At 42.2% G+C, this 13395-nt stretch overlaps 1 protein-coding gene across 4 annotated transcripts in view; it reads left to right on the top strand.

Moving 5' to 3' along the window:
* The window catches only part of STS (steroid sulfatase), a 175330-nt gene that overhangs the window by 84942 nt on the left and 76993 nt on the right, over positions 1-13395 (top strand). For all 4 annotated transcript variants that reach the window (XM_046674064.1, XM_046674065.1, XM_046674066.1 and 1 more), the window contains 3 exons: positions 48-169; positions 257-379; positions 1839-2262. In XM_046674064.1, the coding sequence (XP_046530020.1) occupies positions 48-169; positions 257-379; positions 1839-2262 (669 nt within the window). The remainder of the gene's footprint in view (positions 1-47; positions 170-256; positions 380-1838; positions 2263-13395) is intronic.

Below are 13395 nucleotides of genomic sequence, written 5' to 3'. Positions count from 1 at the left end.
GCTTCATTTTCAAGGTCATCCTGAATGACATGATTCTTTTGTTCTAGGACTCCCAATATTGATCGGTTGGCTGAAGGGGGAGTGAAACTCACTCAGCACCTGGCAGCATCACCCCTGTGCACACCGAGCAGGGCAGCCTTCATGACAGGCCGGTACCCCATCCGATCAGGTAACCTCCTGGCTCCATCACTGTGACCGTCATCCTCCTCAGGCATCCCCCAGCACCTGTCTTACTGGTCGATTTCTCCTGCTTCAGGAATGGCATCTCAGTCCAAAGTGGGAGTTTTCCTCTTCTCAGCCTCTTCTGGAGGACTTCCCACCAGTGAGATTACATTCGCCAAGCTTCTGAAGAATCAAGGCTATTCAACAGCTCTGATAGGTATGGGCAGCTGAGGAGGGGGAGGTGAGGGTGTGAGTGGTGTGAGGGGGAGAGCGGGAAGGGCATGAGAGCAGGCTTCTTAAGGATGACATTGCTGATACAGTGGCACAACATTAAGTAGGGGAGAAATGATTTCAATTCTCAATTAAAATACAATGCACCTATCTGGGCTATTTGTATGTGTAGATATGTGTCATTATATATGTATGTGTATGTATGTGTGTGTGTGTGTGTGTATGTATAGATGGATGGATAGAGAGAGAAAGAGACAGATAGATGATAATGAAAGATGGATGGACAGATGGATGTATGGATAGATGGAAAGATAGATGAGATAGGTGATAGAGACAGATCAATAAATGAAATGGATGGATGGATGGATGATGGGTGGGTGGATGGATGGATGGATGGCTGATGGATGAGATACACAGATGAGACAGATGATAGATAATAGTTAAAAAGATACATAGATAATTGTACACACATACAGAGCATAGAAAGCAGCATATACACACCAGGCTATTGATAAAGTTTTTTATTTTACATTTCAATACTCGAATTGTGTCAGAATTTGTCTCAGTTGACGTTCCCATGGATTTTATTCCATTGACAGGGATGATGCCTTCTCCCTTTTTACTTGGTAAGCATGGATCTGCAGGTCATCAGATGAATCCTAGAAAATCTCATAGGAGCAAAATGACCATTCTCTTTCCTCCCACATCTTGTCATAAAACCGTCATCGTTTTTTCTTTTGTGAAGCACACACTAATTTAGTGGTATAATTGACATTTTATAAGAAATGTTCATAGATATTTAAAATAACTGCTGTGTTATGAGTATGATCTCCTCATGCCTCAGGGTTAATTTTTTGAGAAAGGATTCATTCCCACTTTAAACATTCAAGGAACAAAATCAAGTTGGTTCTAAGACTTTAATTTTAAGGACATGTCTTTAAGAAACATCTGCCCCTGGGGCCAGCCCTGTGGCCCAGTGGTTAAGTTCAGCACTCCACTTCAGTGGCCTGGGTTCAGTTCCTGGGCTTGGACCTACACCATTTGTCCGCAGCCATGCTGTGGCAGCAACCCACATGAAAACAGAGGAAGAGTGGCACAGATGTTAGCTCAGGGTGAATCTTCCTCAGCAAAAACAAAAATATGCCCCAGAAAAACTTGTGTTTTTCAAGGTAGTTTTGTCTCCTGTCTATTAAATATGTTAGGTGTTTGTGTTTTGTTTTGTTTTATTTTGTATTTCCCTATCACTAAATTAGTTCTTGTTTTCTGGTAGAGTGAGTGAGTTGTTTGTGGAACAGGAAGTGAAAACCTGTAGGGTTCCTATCAAATAGGACTTTTGCTCATAAATATGCAGAAAGATCTTGCTTTTCAGCATGTGGGAATCAGAAGCTGACGTTTAAGTCAGGGTGTTTGTTGGGACTAAACATACCACCCAATTGTCTTGTCAGGGAAGTGGCACCTTGGGACCAACTGCCACAACAAAACCGACTTTTGTCACCACCCTTTAAGCCATGGCTTCGATTATTTCCACGGGCTCCCTGTGACCAACCTGAGAGACTGCAAGCCCGGAGAAGGCACCGTGTTCACCACAGGCATCAGGGTGCTGGTCTCTGTCCCTCTTCAGCTCATCGCCATCGCTCTCCTCACCCTGGCGGTGCTCAAGTGCCTGGGGCTGCTCCCTACACCTGGCCTCGTCTTCTTCTGCCTTCTCTTCCTGGCCGCCGTGATACTCGGCCTCGTAGTGTGCTTCCTGTATTACTTCCGGACCCTGAACTGCTTTCTGATGAGGAACCATGAGATTACCCAGCAGCCCATGTCTTATGACCACCTCACGCAGAGGCTGACGGAGGATGCGGCCGAGTTCATACGACGGTTGGTATTGCCTCTTATGCTGATGCTGCCTTCCCATGAAACGTAACGCTCCAGTATTTCCATGGAGGTGGAAGAACCAGGGAGCTCCTTCTAGCCACGTTTCCCCTTCCATGCTTGGTAGATGGCTGCCGCCAGGCTCTGTGGAGGAGGGATATGGAAAAGGAAATGGCCCATGTTGGGTTTTTAGCAACCACAAGCAGGTTCGTTTTCCCCGATGCTCTCCAGAAGAATCAGATGCCGAGACAAAGGTCTTTAGCAGAAAGAAAGGACTTTATTGCAGGGCAGCCAAGCAAGGAGACAGGAAGCAAAGCTCTCAAATCAGTCTCCTCTAGTGGCTTTTGTGGGGGATATTTATGAGGGAAGTAGGGAGTAGAAGGGAGGGAGTAGGAGGGCGTTAGGGGCTGAAGTTTTCAGAGTCCTCTGCACAGGCATGAGTGTTTTTCATATTTCTTCATGGGTCGTAGATGTAAATCTGGGGGAGTTCCATGTGTTACATGTGGTGGATTTTTGGCCTATGACGTGCAAAGTTTACTGATAGGTCATTCTGGTTGCTCAATGCACTTGCATGATGTTTGGTTGAAGGAGGTTGTCAGCAAGTCGTTTCCTTATCTGCAATGTCCTTGCCATTCTGCAAGACAAGCTCAGAAACTTTGGTTAATTTGTTTCTTACTTTAACCTTGTGGGCATAGGGTATGATTTCAGGGTGGCCTCGGAAAGGAGTTGGGATGCAGTGTGCTCTCCTTTGAGTGGCTTTGCCAATATCACTCCCGTCCTGTGCTTCTGAGGCCATGCCAAAAAAATGTCTGCTGGATGATCAAAGGGGCTTCGCATATCACCATGGTCTTTAATCTTCAAGTGTGCGACCAGGAGAGGAAAGGTCACTGTGTGTTGTGTAAGGGTGGAGGTCGTCCTTGTGATGTAAACAGTGTAGAGAGATCCAAAAGATTCTAGGCAGATTTCTGAGCAAGACAACTCTGTGAGGAAACCGTGGAGTGAGAGATCTCTTTTGGGGTCAGTTTGGTCCCCTTTAGTTCAGCGTGTTGAGGGTTGCAGGCAGCAAAGGGAATAACCTTCAGCTGAGTAATTGACAACAATGCTGAGTAGAGTCTATAGCAGAAACACTTGCTGTGGAAAACAAGCAAAACTGTTTTGATCCATGTGTAACTTTGGAGAAAAATGGAAATTTCGTCTGAGAATCAGACGTTTGGTCTTTGTGGTTACTTGCCATGCCCATGCAGAGAGCTGGTCTAATCCAGGCACCAAATACTGGAGAAACCAATTGCTCCTGGCAAAATGGCACGATGAAAGACATCATGTGATTCTTAAGGAGGAAGAGTATTAAAACTGAAGATCACCAATCTTACCTCTAGAGATTCCTATTGAGTAGTTCTGAGGTAAGGCTACACATCTTCATTTTAACAAGCTCCCCAAGAGAGTCTAAAACGGGTGTCCCATAGGACACACTGAGAAATACTGGAGCATATATGGATTTTTGCTATAAGGGATAAAGGTCACAATCATTATTACACCCCTAGATTTTTCTAGAAGGTGATGCTCATAGGTGATCTAATGTAAAGGCTTTAACTTTATAAATATACATTTTGCATCATCGTCTGGTAAGAAGTACACAGATATTTCACTGAAACAAAAGATTCCTGAAATGATCTTTTTCTTACCAGAGTGATTACTTCTGATTCTTTCTATCCTATTCTGTTCTGTTTTATTTTAAAAAGAAATTATCAGGCCAGCCCCAGTGGCCTAGTGGTTAAGTTTGGTACACTCCACTTTGGTGGCCCAGGTTTGGTTCCCAGGCATGGACCTACCCCACTGGTCTATCAGTAGCCATGCTGTTGTGGTGGTTCACGTACAAAAAGAGGAAGATTGGCAGTGGATGTTAGCTCAAGGTGAATCTTCCTCAGCAAAAAAAAAAAGAAAAGAAATTTTCTGGTTGTGACACTCAATGTCATGACTCAACAATGGGTCACAGTCATAGTCTGCATAGGTTGACAAAGCTCTTATCTCGTGGGTTAATCTTACTGTATTTTATAAATAAGAGAGCATCCATTCCAAGATAGAATGGTGCTTCATGGGATGGCAGACCTATCCATTTAAGCCGAATCACCACCACAGTCTACCATTTGGCAAATTTGCCGAGCACTCTCATGTCACTCTCTGTCTAATAGCAATCTCTCAGGAACATAAGGGGAGGAGATTAATAATATAATGCCCATTATAAAATGGCAAGGTTCAGAAATGATATTCAGCTTCCAGGGTGAATAACTTTTTTACAACATGTGGTATTTTGACAGAAATGGTTGAATCTGTAAAGTCTAGGAAGATTTGTATAATTACAAGGCATTTTAATGGGTTACTCAGCATTTGATTTGGGGAGGGGACCAAAATTAATTTGATTGTCCTAAGGGTATAGTAGCCCAACCACTTTGTCTTGATTATGTTGACATTTCTGTAATTTTTTTCTAGAACTAGAGATTCAAGATGTTCTAGCGACACCATAGTTGGAGGTTATGATTATGGTTACTGAGTCATAACAAAAGGGTTTATTCTTCAAAATAGATGATTCTACTGTAAATGGCTGTTGCCCACAATGGAACAATGTACGCATGGTCAATATTAGTGAAAATACTAGCATTTGTATACCACAATGCTATTCACAAAAAGCTTCTCACATACATTATCTAAAGGTGCAAACATTTAAGGCATCTAGGTAAAATCATCCTCCAGTAAAATTGTCCTCTGTGTTGTATTATATATCTGATTCGCTGAATGTGGAATCTAAGAATCTTGAGAGAATGGCCTTAATATGCCACCCAAGAATCAGAACAACAGTGACACCACCATATTTATAAAAAATATTTTTCAAGGGTCTGAGGACAAATTCATAGGTGTTAGCTCATTGATCAGAATATCCTGAATAATTTAGGTGGGTTTTACCACCTTTGTGAGAAATGGATTTAGAGTTAGTCAGAAGCAGGAGAAGGAAACCCTCATCAAAGCAATGACAATGTCTGTGAAATTTGTTCAAATGCTTTTGAATTTGAAATTTCCCAATTGAAACTCGTGCCTTATTTCGATGTATTAACATGAAAAACAATTTTTGAGTACACAGCTCCCCCTCAGCTCGTATGTCAAAGTCAATGAGGAAAATAATTTAAACTCTTACTTATAAAATTTATATTCTTTCTCTAAGCCTTGTTGCTGAAATGATTTATACTCAAGGGCTTGTTCTCAAGATGCTAACTTGAGATGTGAAAATATGAATGACAGGGGCGGGAAGCAAAGATGCTTCATTGGTTTGAGATGCTCTCAGATGAGGTCTGCCTAGCCAAATTTGGGACGTGCCCTGAGATTACAAGTGTGGATTTCCAAGCTGAGGAGAGTGATGGTTTGGAATATATAACCATGCACCCTAATCCCTTACCCTAATTTACCCTTTTATCTTGGAGAGATGCTTCTACTGTTAAAGAGCTAGATAGTTAGCTCACCACGTGTTGTAAGCTGTATAGTAATTCAAGAGACAGGTCATCCTTAATACACTTTAATTAGCAAGAAATCCTTGTTGCTCTTACAGGGAGGAATGAACTGTAGATTTTTAGAGATCCCCAACCCTTCTGATGCACCCTAAATGAAGGATCCTCCAGTCATCACAGCTTTTTCCCTTTGCCATTACTATTTTCAGTGCTCAGTAAAACAGGTGCAACTTGGGTGCACAGCGCAAATCATGGCACAACACAGGGCATGTTCAAGTGTAACTGATGCTTGATAAGTGGTTGCCAATTATGCATCAGGTACTGTGGATATACATGTCATCTTGGCGCATTTCCCACTCATCACCTCTTTCATGCTGTAAAACAACCTTGCAAGATGGGTAGAAAGATGTCATCTTGCGGAGGAATTTGGGGCTCAAAACTTTGGAGTGATAGCAAAAACCCCACAGCTAATAGTAGAAACTGGATTAAAAATCACAGCTACATCTCTGGGAAGCCTCTCCCCGGTGTTGAAGTAGACTGTAAGGAGGTTGGTGCCTTCTTTGCTCTGCCATCTGCTCTGCCAACTTACTGATAAGGTCCAAGTACGTATTAGTTGGAAGAAGACGAGAATCGTACCAGTGTCTCAACACCCCTTCTCCAAGTGGAAGAGTCCAGGTCTAATGCCACAAAAGGAGAATGCATCCTGGTAATTCTTACATAAGCTCTAAGGTCAGTAGTACAAGCATTACCCTGGTGATGGAGAAGTATGTGGGTATTCTGAAAAGAAAATAAAGGCTACATGGTGATGGATGAATTTAGCCAGTTAATTTTATTCCCAAGTAGTCTTTCTTTAGTTCAAGTCAAGGCTACCTTGAAAAAGATGTGATATCAGTGGGTAGAACGAGATTCACATTTCGCATTGCCCTCAGTAGAGAGACGTGAACCTTGGGCATTCTGCTGCGTGGAGAGCCAGATGTGTCAGCCCCTTTCCTCCTTGAATTTGCTGAAAACAGTGCTTCATTACTAGGAAAAACATTTCAACTGAAAGAAACCACTCTGTTTTTCTCTGCAAATATACACATGTTCACTTTGAAGAGGAAGTCTCCAAGAACAATGATGACTTTATTATAGACACCCACGTAATGTGTATAGTTTATAGTATCCAGTTAGTGGATTTATAAATTCATATGAAATTTACCATGAGTATTCTGTTCTCCAGGCCCCAGTTAATGTAAGTTATATTAACATATTCAATATATGCGTGTGTGTATTTTAAGAAGCTATAATTAGAAGTGAAATAAATGCTAATAATTTTCAGTTAAGCTTAATGTGGGATATCTCTTGTATCTTTAATGATGGGTCTACTGGAAAACAAATCCAAAATCTGGAAATGACGTAGAGTGCTATTTTTAATCTCTGATTTCCCGGAGTGGTAAGATCTCCTTTTTCGGACTTTAACAAACCCTGATCCCTGACTACTCTCCACAGGGAAGCCACCATAACATCAGAAGTATGGAAAGTGTGAGGAACCAGGGGGGACAAGATCTACATGGCAAGATTGTGCCGTTAGTGGGGGGTCATGGGGAACAGCCCCCTCGACCATTTTCTGTGGTCTGTAGTTTTACAGTAAATAAATACTTCTCTCTATGAGCATTGCTTGTGTAATCATAATGTCCTAAAATTTGTGACAGCTGATAAATGTATCATCGGAAGATATGACCTTTTATCCTCTTCTCCTGCCACCACAATTTGACACAAAGTCCTGAAATGCATTTACAAGGTACCTCCAACCCAGCCTTTCACATTTCCAGCTGGGCCATGGTGTAAGTGGCCATGATGAATAGCTGTGATTTGGCACAAAACTTCTTTTGAATAAAGGGATCATGGGATGATTTTATTAGCTTAAATAAGAGTTTAAGCCAGAAAGAAATAAGGGTGATATTGATTTTAATTCACTGTGAGAAAAGTAAATCAGATTAAAGTTTAAGGGCATCACACAGGGACCCACACAGATTCAGAAGTGGGAAGGTAAATAATTAAAGAATTGCCTTGCTCAGTAAGGGTAGATACCACTTGATTCATTTCTAATTCTCATGGGCTGACAGGATACAAATTTAGGAATAAAGAGATTCCAGGTTGAGCATGCTGCAAGCTGAATACAGTCATGGAAGGGATGCTTGTCTTTCGCCAGGTCCATGGCATTCCTAACTCACTGGGGTGAGGATAAAGGACTCTCAGACCTTCCTTTTCTCATCAAACCTAGAGGCCCTGGGATTATGACCTAAACTGGAATTAGGAAGCATGAGCTTTTGTATATGAGGCATTGAAGCACAAATACACAGGGGTCCAGGTTGGTGAGGAAATGAGTGATGAGTCTTGGGGCCCAAGGGAACTGGATTTGGTCCAGCTCATTCAGAGTGGTGACTCCAGCTAACTACTGTCCCGCAGGAATGCAGACTAGAACTGATGACTTCCCAGGCTTCCAGATAAATCAGAAATACCTATTTTTTGCTGGGGGAACTATTTTGGGGATTTTTTTTAATGGGAAACTTCCAAATTTTTTAAATATTAGCTCATTTTTTAGCACTTGGGCACAATGTTGAATGAATTGCTACGCTTTCCCTGCCTTATAATGGATCCCAGTTATGCTCGCTTCCAAGGTTCTCTCTGATGAAGCATGAGGTCCTCTGCTCGTGTCCTTCGTGGGCTTCTCTCCTCGTCTCCAGGCTGGGAGTGAACCTGAAGAATAGGTCATCTATCTTTATGTTATGCATCAAGATAATAACAGAGCTATTCCTGACAGGGCAAATTTACTCTGATGGGATTAATATAGGCTATCTTGTTTGTTTTTCCTGGAGAGTCCATCCAACGGGGTGCTCTCCCATCCTTTTAGGGCACTCTTGAGCTGTCTGCATTATTCACCTCAGCCACACTTCCTCTAGCTGCTTCCAGAATGACTAATGATGAACCCTTAGGCTTGGTGGTCCCCATTCACTGCTCACCTGCATTGTCCCCAGAGCTAGGCTATGAGGACCCTTGTGTCCACTTATCTGGGGGCTCCTCCACAGAGCAAGGGTCTCCGTCTAGAAAGCTTCTAGACTCAAGTACTGCAAGGCATGGGCAGTGCCTCTTGTCAATTTGTTATGAGTCTATAATCTTTGCCAGGGACCAAAGAGAACACACGTGAACTTGAAGAAAGAGGAGGAGGAGGAAAAGGTGGAGGAGAAGCAGAAGCAGAAGAAAAAGTCATCATCCAGACCATTCTAATTCTCTTCTAGTAACAAAAAAGAAATATCACTGACTTTCCAAAGTCACTTTGGAAATCGATCTCCTTCCTTAGGGTCACATTTCCAATTACGATTTCAATTGTTTCTTATTTCATATTACCTAAAACACAGGGAAATTTTGATCTTTTTTCCCACAAGAAGTTCAGTGTCTTCTACTCTTTGGGTTAGGATGCTTAATGAATGAATGCCAGGTAATTTAAAACCAGAAGCATCAAAGAATCTTCCCTCCACCTGTTCTGTGTTAGGGCTTGTGGGTGAACTCAGGCTCTTTAATTCAAGTTCAGAACGAGCTTGGGTGGTCGACGGTGATTGTGGATGATGTCCATAGTCTAGCATCCTCAGTTTATTTCATAGTGGGTATAACACCATGTAATCTAAAGTTGCATTGCAGGGCCATGGGCAAGGCTGCCCGTGAAAGGTGCTCTCACCAAGAGAGCCCAACGTGAAGCCCCAGAGATGAGGCCAGTGTGGGGAAGCTGGGATGCTTGTCGTAGCCAGAAGGGATGCAGGCAAGACTGCAATCAGGGCAGTCTGGTTAAGTTAAGTCTGGTTACACCAATTGACTTTGAGACCTGGATATCTATTTCATCCACGTATGTTCTTGTGGCTTTCATAGTTTCCCTGTATTCGTTTTTATTTTTAAGATATATCTTCATTTTTCTATGGTTATGAGAGTAACCTGTGCTACTTAAAAAAATATCTAAAAATGTATAAAGTGGAAAGTTAGAATTGTTGCTGGTCTTCACTCCCCCACTCCAACCACTTGTCGTCCCCAACCCAAGAGATAGCAAAGCTGACGTGTTTGTGGTATCTTTCTGGGCTTCTTTCCATGCATATGGATTTTTATTAAAAAAATTATTCTGAATTATTGAATGAATAATTTGGGGCTACATGCCGTAGAAACTGCTTTTAGCTCACCAGGTAAATACCCAGAATGTGTCTCTGACATTGTCTATTTCCGTATCTCTGAACATCATACATGGGAACAGCTCAAGCCCCCGTGTGCTTGTGGAAAGCATTCACATATGTGGGCATGCTGCATGAACCTTTGGAATCGGCCTCTCTCCAGGAGCAAGTCCTGACCCCTGTCAGATTGAGATGTGTTCTCCTTCTCTGTGTGCATCATCTGATGCACTCTGTCATGGTGCTTAAAGCAGCTCAAACTAATCGTTCATGCTCGTGTCTGAACTGTGGGTTGCTGATGGCGGGGTCTAGTCCAGATTACCTTTATATTTTTAGTGCCTGGTAGCGTGTTGGCAGAACGTTCTTTCCATAGATGTGAAATGCATGGATGGAAGAAACAAACAGCGGAATGTATACATCTATCTGCCGTGCACAGTGGTGGTCACACGAACTCCGCTGGGTGGCCGTGAAGGCCATTATCTGGTTCATGCCATACTCTAATCAGCAGCATCCGAGGGCTCTCAGAAACAATCCACAGATATTGCTCTTTTCATTCCAATTATTCCCTCTGCTGACTCAAGTTGGGACACCAGTTGAATACTAAAGGTCAAACCCTCAGCTGAGAAATATTATATTCAAGACCTTCATGGCAGACAAAAAAAATAACACCATAGCCATCTTCTTGCCTAGATTTTCACTCACGCATTTATAAGATGTAGATCTTTTGATTCTCAGATTGAAATGATTGCAGGTTGCCGGGAAGGCGCAGAGCTGCCTTCTGTATTTTTAACAAATAGAGGGAAGGCATGTAGCAGCTGAAAGTTCTATCTCTTCACACAGCGTGCAAGACAGTGGCAATAAATTTTCAAAAGAGTTGTTTACTCAAGTGCTCCAGCTAATAAAAAAGGAGTTAAGCTGTTATTGAGAAATCTCCCTCCCACCAACTCGCTGAAGTGTCATTCAGTTTTCAAGGTCGTAGAGAAGAAGGGAGACCCAGGCCTCCTCAGCCAGCCTGGCCTGGGGGGGAAATGGCCTTTCCTGCTCTTTTGAAGGACATTACTAAGTGGGAATCCCTTCACCTGAGAGCGAGCTGTCAGTCACACCCCAGGGTGTGTGCAGGACAGCCCATGATTTATGTCTGTCTAGCCCACCTTCCACCGTGGAATATACCTCTATTCCGGAATGGTAAATCTTTGTGGTATGGTGTTTTCGCAAGCTGGATGTGCTTTTCTACATTTTCTGGGTTTGTTTTTGTATGTAAAACCTGATCACTCTGCTTTGACACCCAGGACCTTGGCTGGTGTCTGTGATGTCTAGTCTACTGACTGAAAAACTGCTGCTTTGCAGAGAGACAATAGAAAAAGAGTTCTACAAATATGCGTATTTTTATAATAAACACATTAATGGCCTTTTTGCCTTCCACCAAGGGCCCTCCCACATTCCAAGATGAAGGCCACATTCCGCAGCTGTAGTTGAACTCCGAGGTGCTGCATCTTCAACTCGCCTCCTCTCACTGCCCTCATCGTGAACCGCATTTTCTGGGGATCCCTTATTTGCTTATTGTGCCAACTTTATCGTTTATTTTTTCATGCTCACATCACATTTTAAAATGTCCTGATCGTCTGATCCTGCCAATAATGTTGACTGCTGCCTCTTTCTTCTTCATCTTTTTTTTTCCAAGCTGTTGGGAGTGGAATAGCTCTTCATTCTCAGCAAATTCTGTCAGTCACATCCTGTATTTCCAACCATGACCATATATGTACTTGGAAGATTGACTATTTAAGCTTCCTTATCTATTTTCTTTAACTTTAAGTCTAAAAATAAATGGGAGAACAGATGAGAGTGAAATTGTACCCATACATAATGTAACCGTCTGTTTAGGGACGAGTATGAAGAGTGTGATTTCACGTTCGTTTTGGGAAATCTAAGCCAGTTTTTAGGCCGTGATCTGCTTCTTGAGAAGGAGGTGCAGGTATATGTCCAGGTGTGAGTAAACTTCCCCCAGAATGACTAAGATGGAGGCCTAACAGGATGCCCTGTGTGGCAAAAGTCCATGACATACCATGGCTTATTTTCAGTTCTTCCAGGCTCTGCAAGGGCATCTACCCTTAGAAGTAGCCAAAGGGATGCCTGCGATGCCTTGGTAGACATTCTCGTGTGTAGATCGTCAGCTAGGATGACAGCTTCGGTTCTTCCATCTGATCATTAGTCTGTCTTCTTTTCTTTCCTAGAAGTAGTGGTGAGAATTATAGACCAGATGTTGTGGGTTCTGGTTCTCATGCCTTCTAATTCCAGTTAATGGGAGAAGTGGGACAAGCCACTTAGAAACATTTGTTTTTGCTTTCTTAGTCATGAAATAATAACAAAATTCCTTCATTTTACACTCTTGTGGGAAAAAAAAGTGACACAATTCATCTCTAAGCACTGGTGCCATAAATTGTTATACACATGATAACAATAGCTTGCAGGATTTGGTGTGTTTTCAGAGAACAAGAGGTGCCTGGCTCACTCAAAGTGTGATGTTGTGTGCTTGCTTTGTTTCAAAAGACAGGAGTTAATTGATGCAAGAAGCAACCTTAAAAGGAAGGTGGTAACCAGTAGATCCGAGGAGGAGTTGACCCACAAGGTGCTGTGTGGGCTGAAGGAACCCAAGCTATATTCACACTAGGAAATTAAGAATGCATTTAGAAAAGCATGCATGCATTCATTAATTAGAGGTAAAGTTATTAGAATTGTGATACTCAATTCTAGATTTGAAATGTTTTTGGTTATCATGAGGAGTTAAGGTATTAAGTAAATCTATAAAAGTAATGTTAATTTAATTAAATAGATTATTTCTTTACAACTTTTGCTGGTTGGCAAAGATGCCGAACAGAGGGGATGATCCCTTCAAAATGACTGGAAACTTCTGAGTTAGGTTAGAAGCCCAGATACGTATATATATATGTATATATAATACTACCTACTCTAGAGCCACTTTTACATAAACCATGTTGCATCGACGAGTCCCCGAAGTTCACTGGACTTCTGGGTGAAACTGCCAAAGCTGAGAGAGCTGATGTAATATTTCACATATTAACAGATGTTTACTGTACTTACGCAACCTGCCAGTCACTGTGCTGGTGCCAGGAACACAGATGTAATGACGTGCCCCAACTCATCACCTTGTAGCAGAGAGAATGCACATAAACGATTCTTGGGTAGTGCAGCAAATGCTTTATTAGAAATTGCATTTGTCCATCCATCCATTCACTCACTCACTCCTTCATTTGTGCCCCAATAGCCTTCAGAAGGCCACTCACTCAATATTCCCTTTTAGCTGGAAAGGAATTGCTGAAGCTTTCCTGGACAAAGATAAAGATTGCGCCTGTAATGTGAAATCAAAATGCAGCAATTAAGTGCACTTCTCAGAGGTCGAGATGTAAAGAGGAAGTGATGTGACTTATTACGTGACT

This window comes from Equus quagga, chromosome 10 (genome assembly GCF_021613505.1).
Source record: "Equus quagga isolate Etosha38 chromosome 10, UCLA_HA_Equagga_1.0, whole genome shotgun sequence".
NCBI classification, from domain to species: domain Eukaryota; kingdom Metazoa; phylum Chordata; class Mammalia; order Perissodactyla; family Equidae; genus Equus; species Equus quagga.
This window is presented reverse-complemented; position numbering and strand designations above follow the sequence as displayed.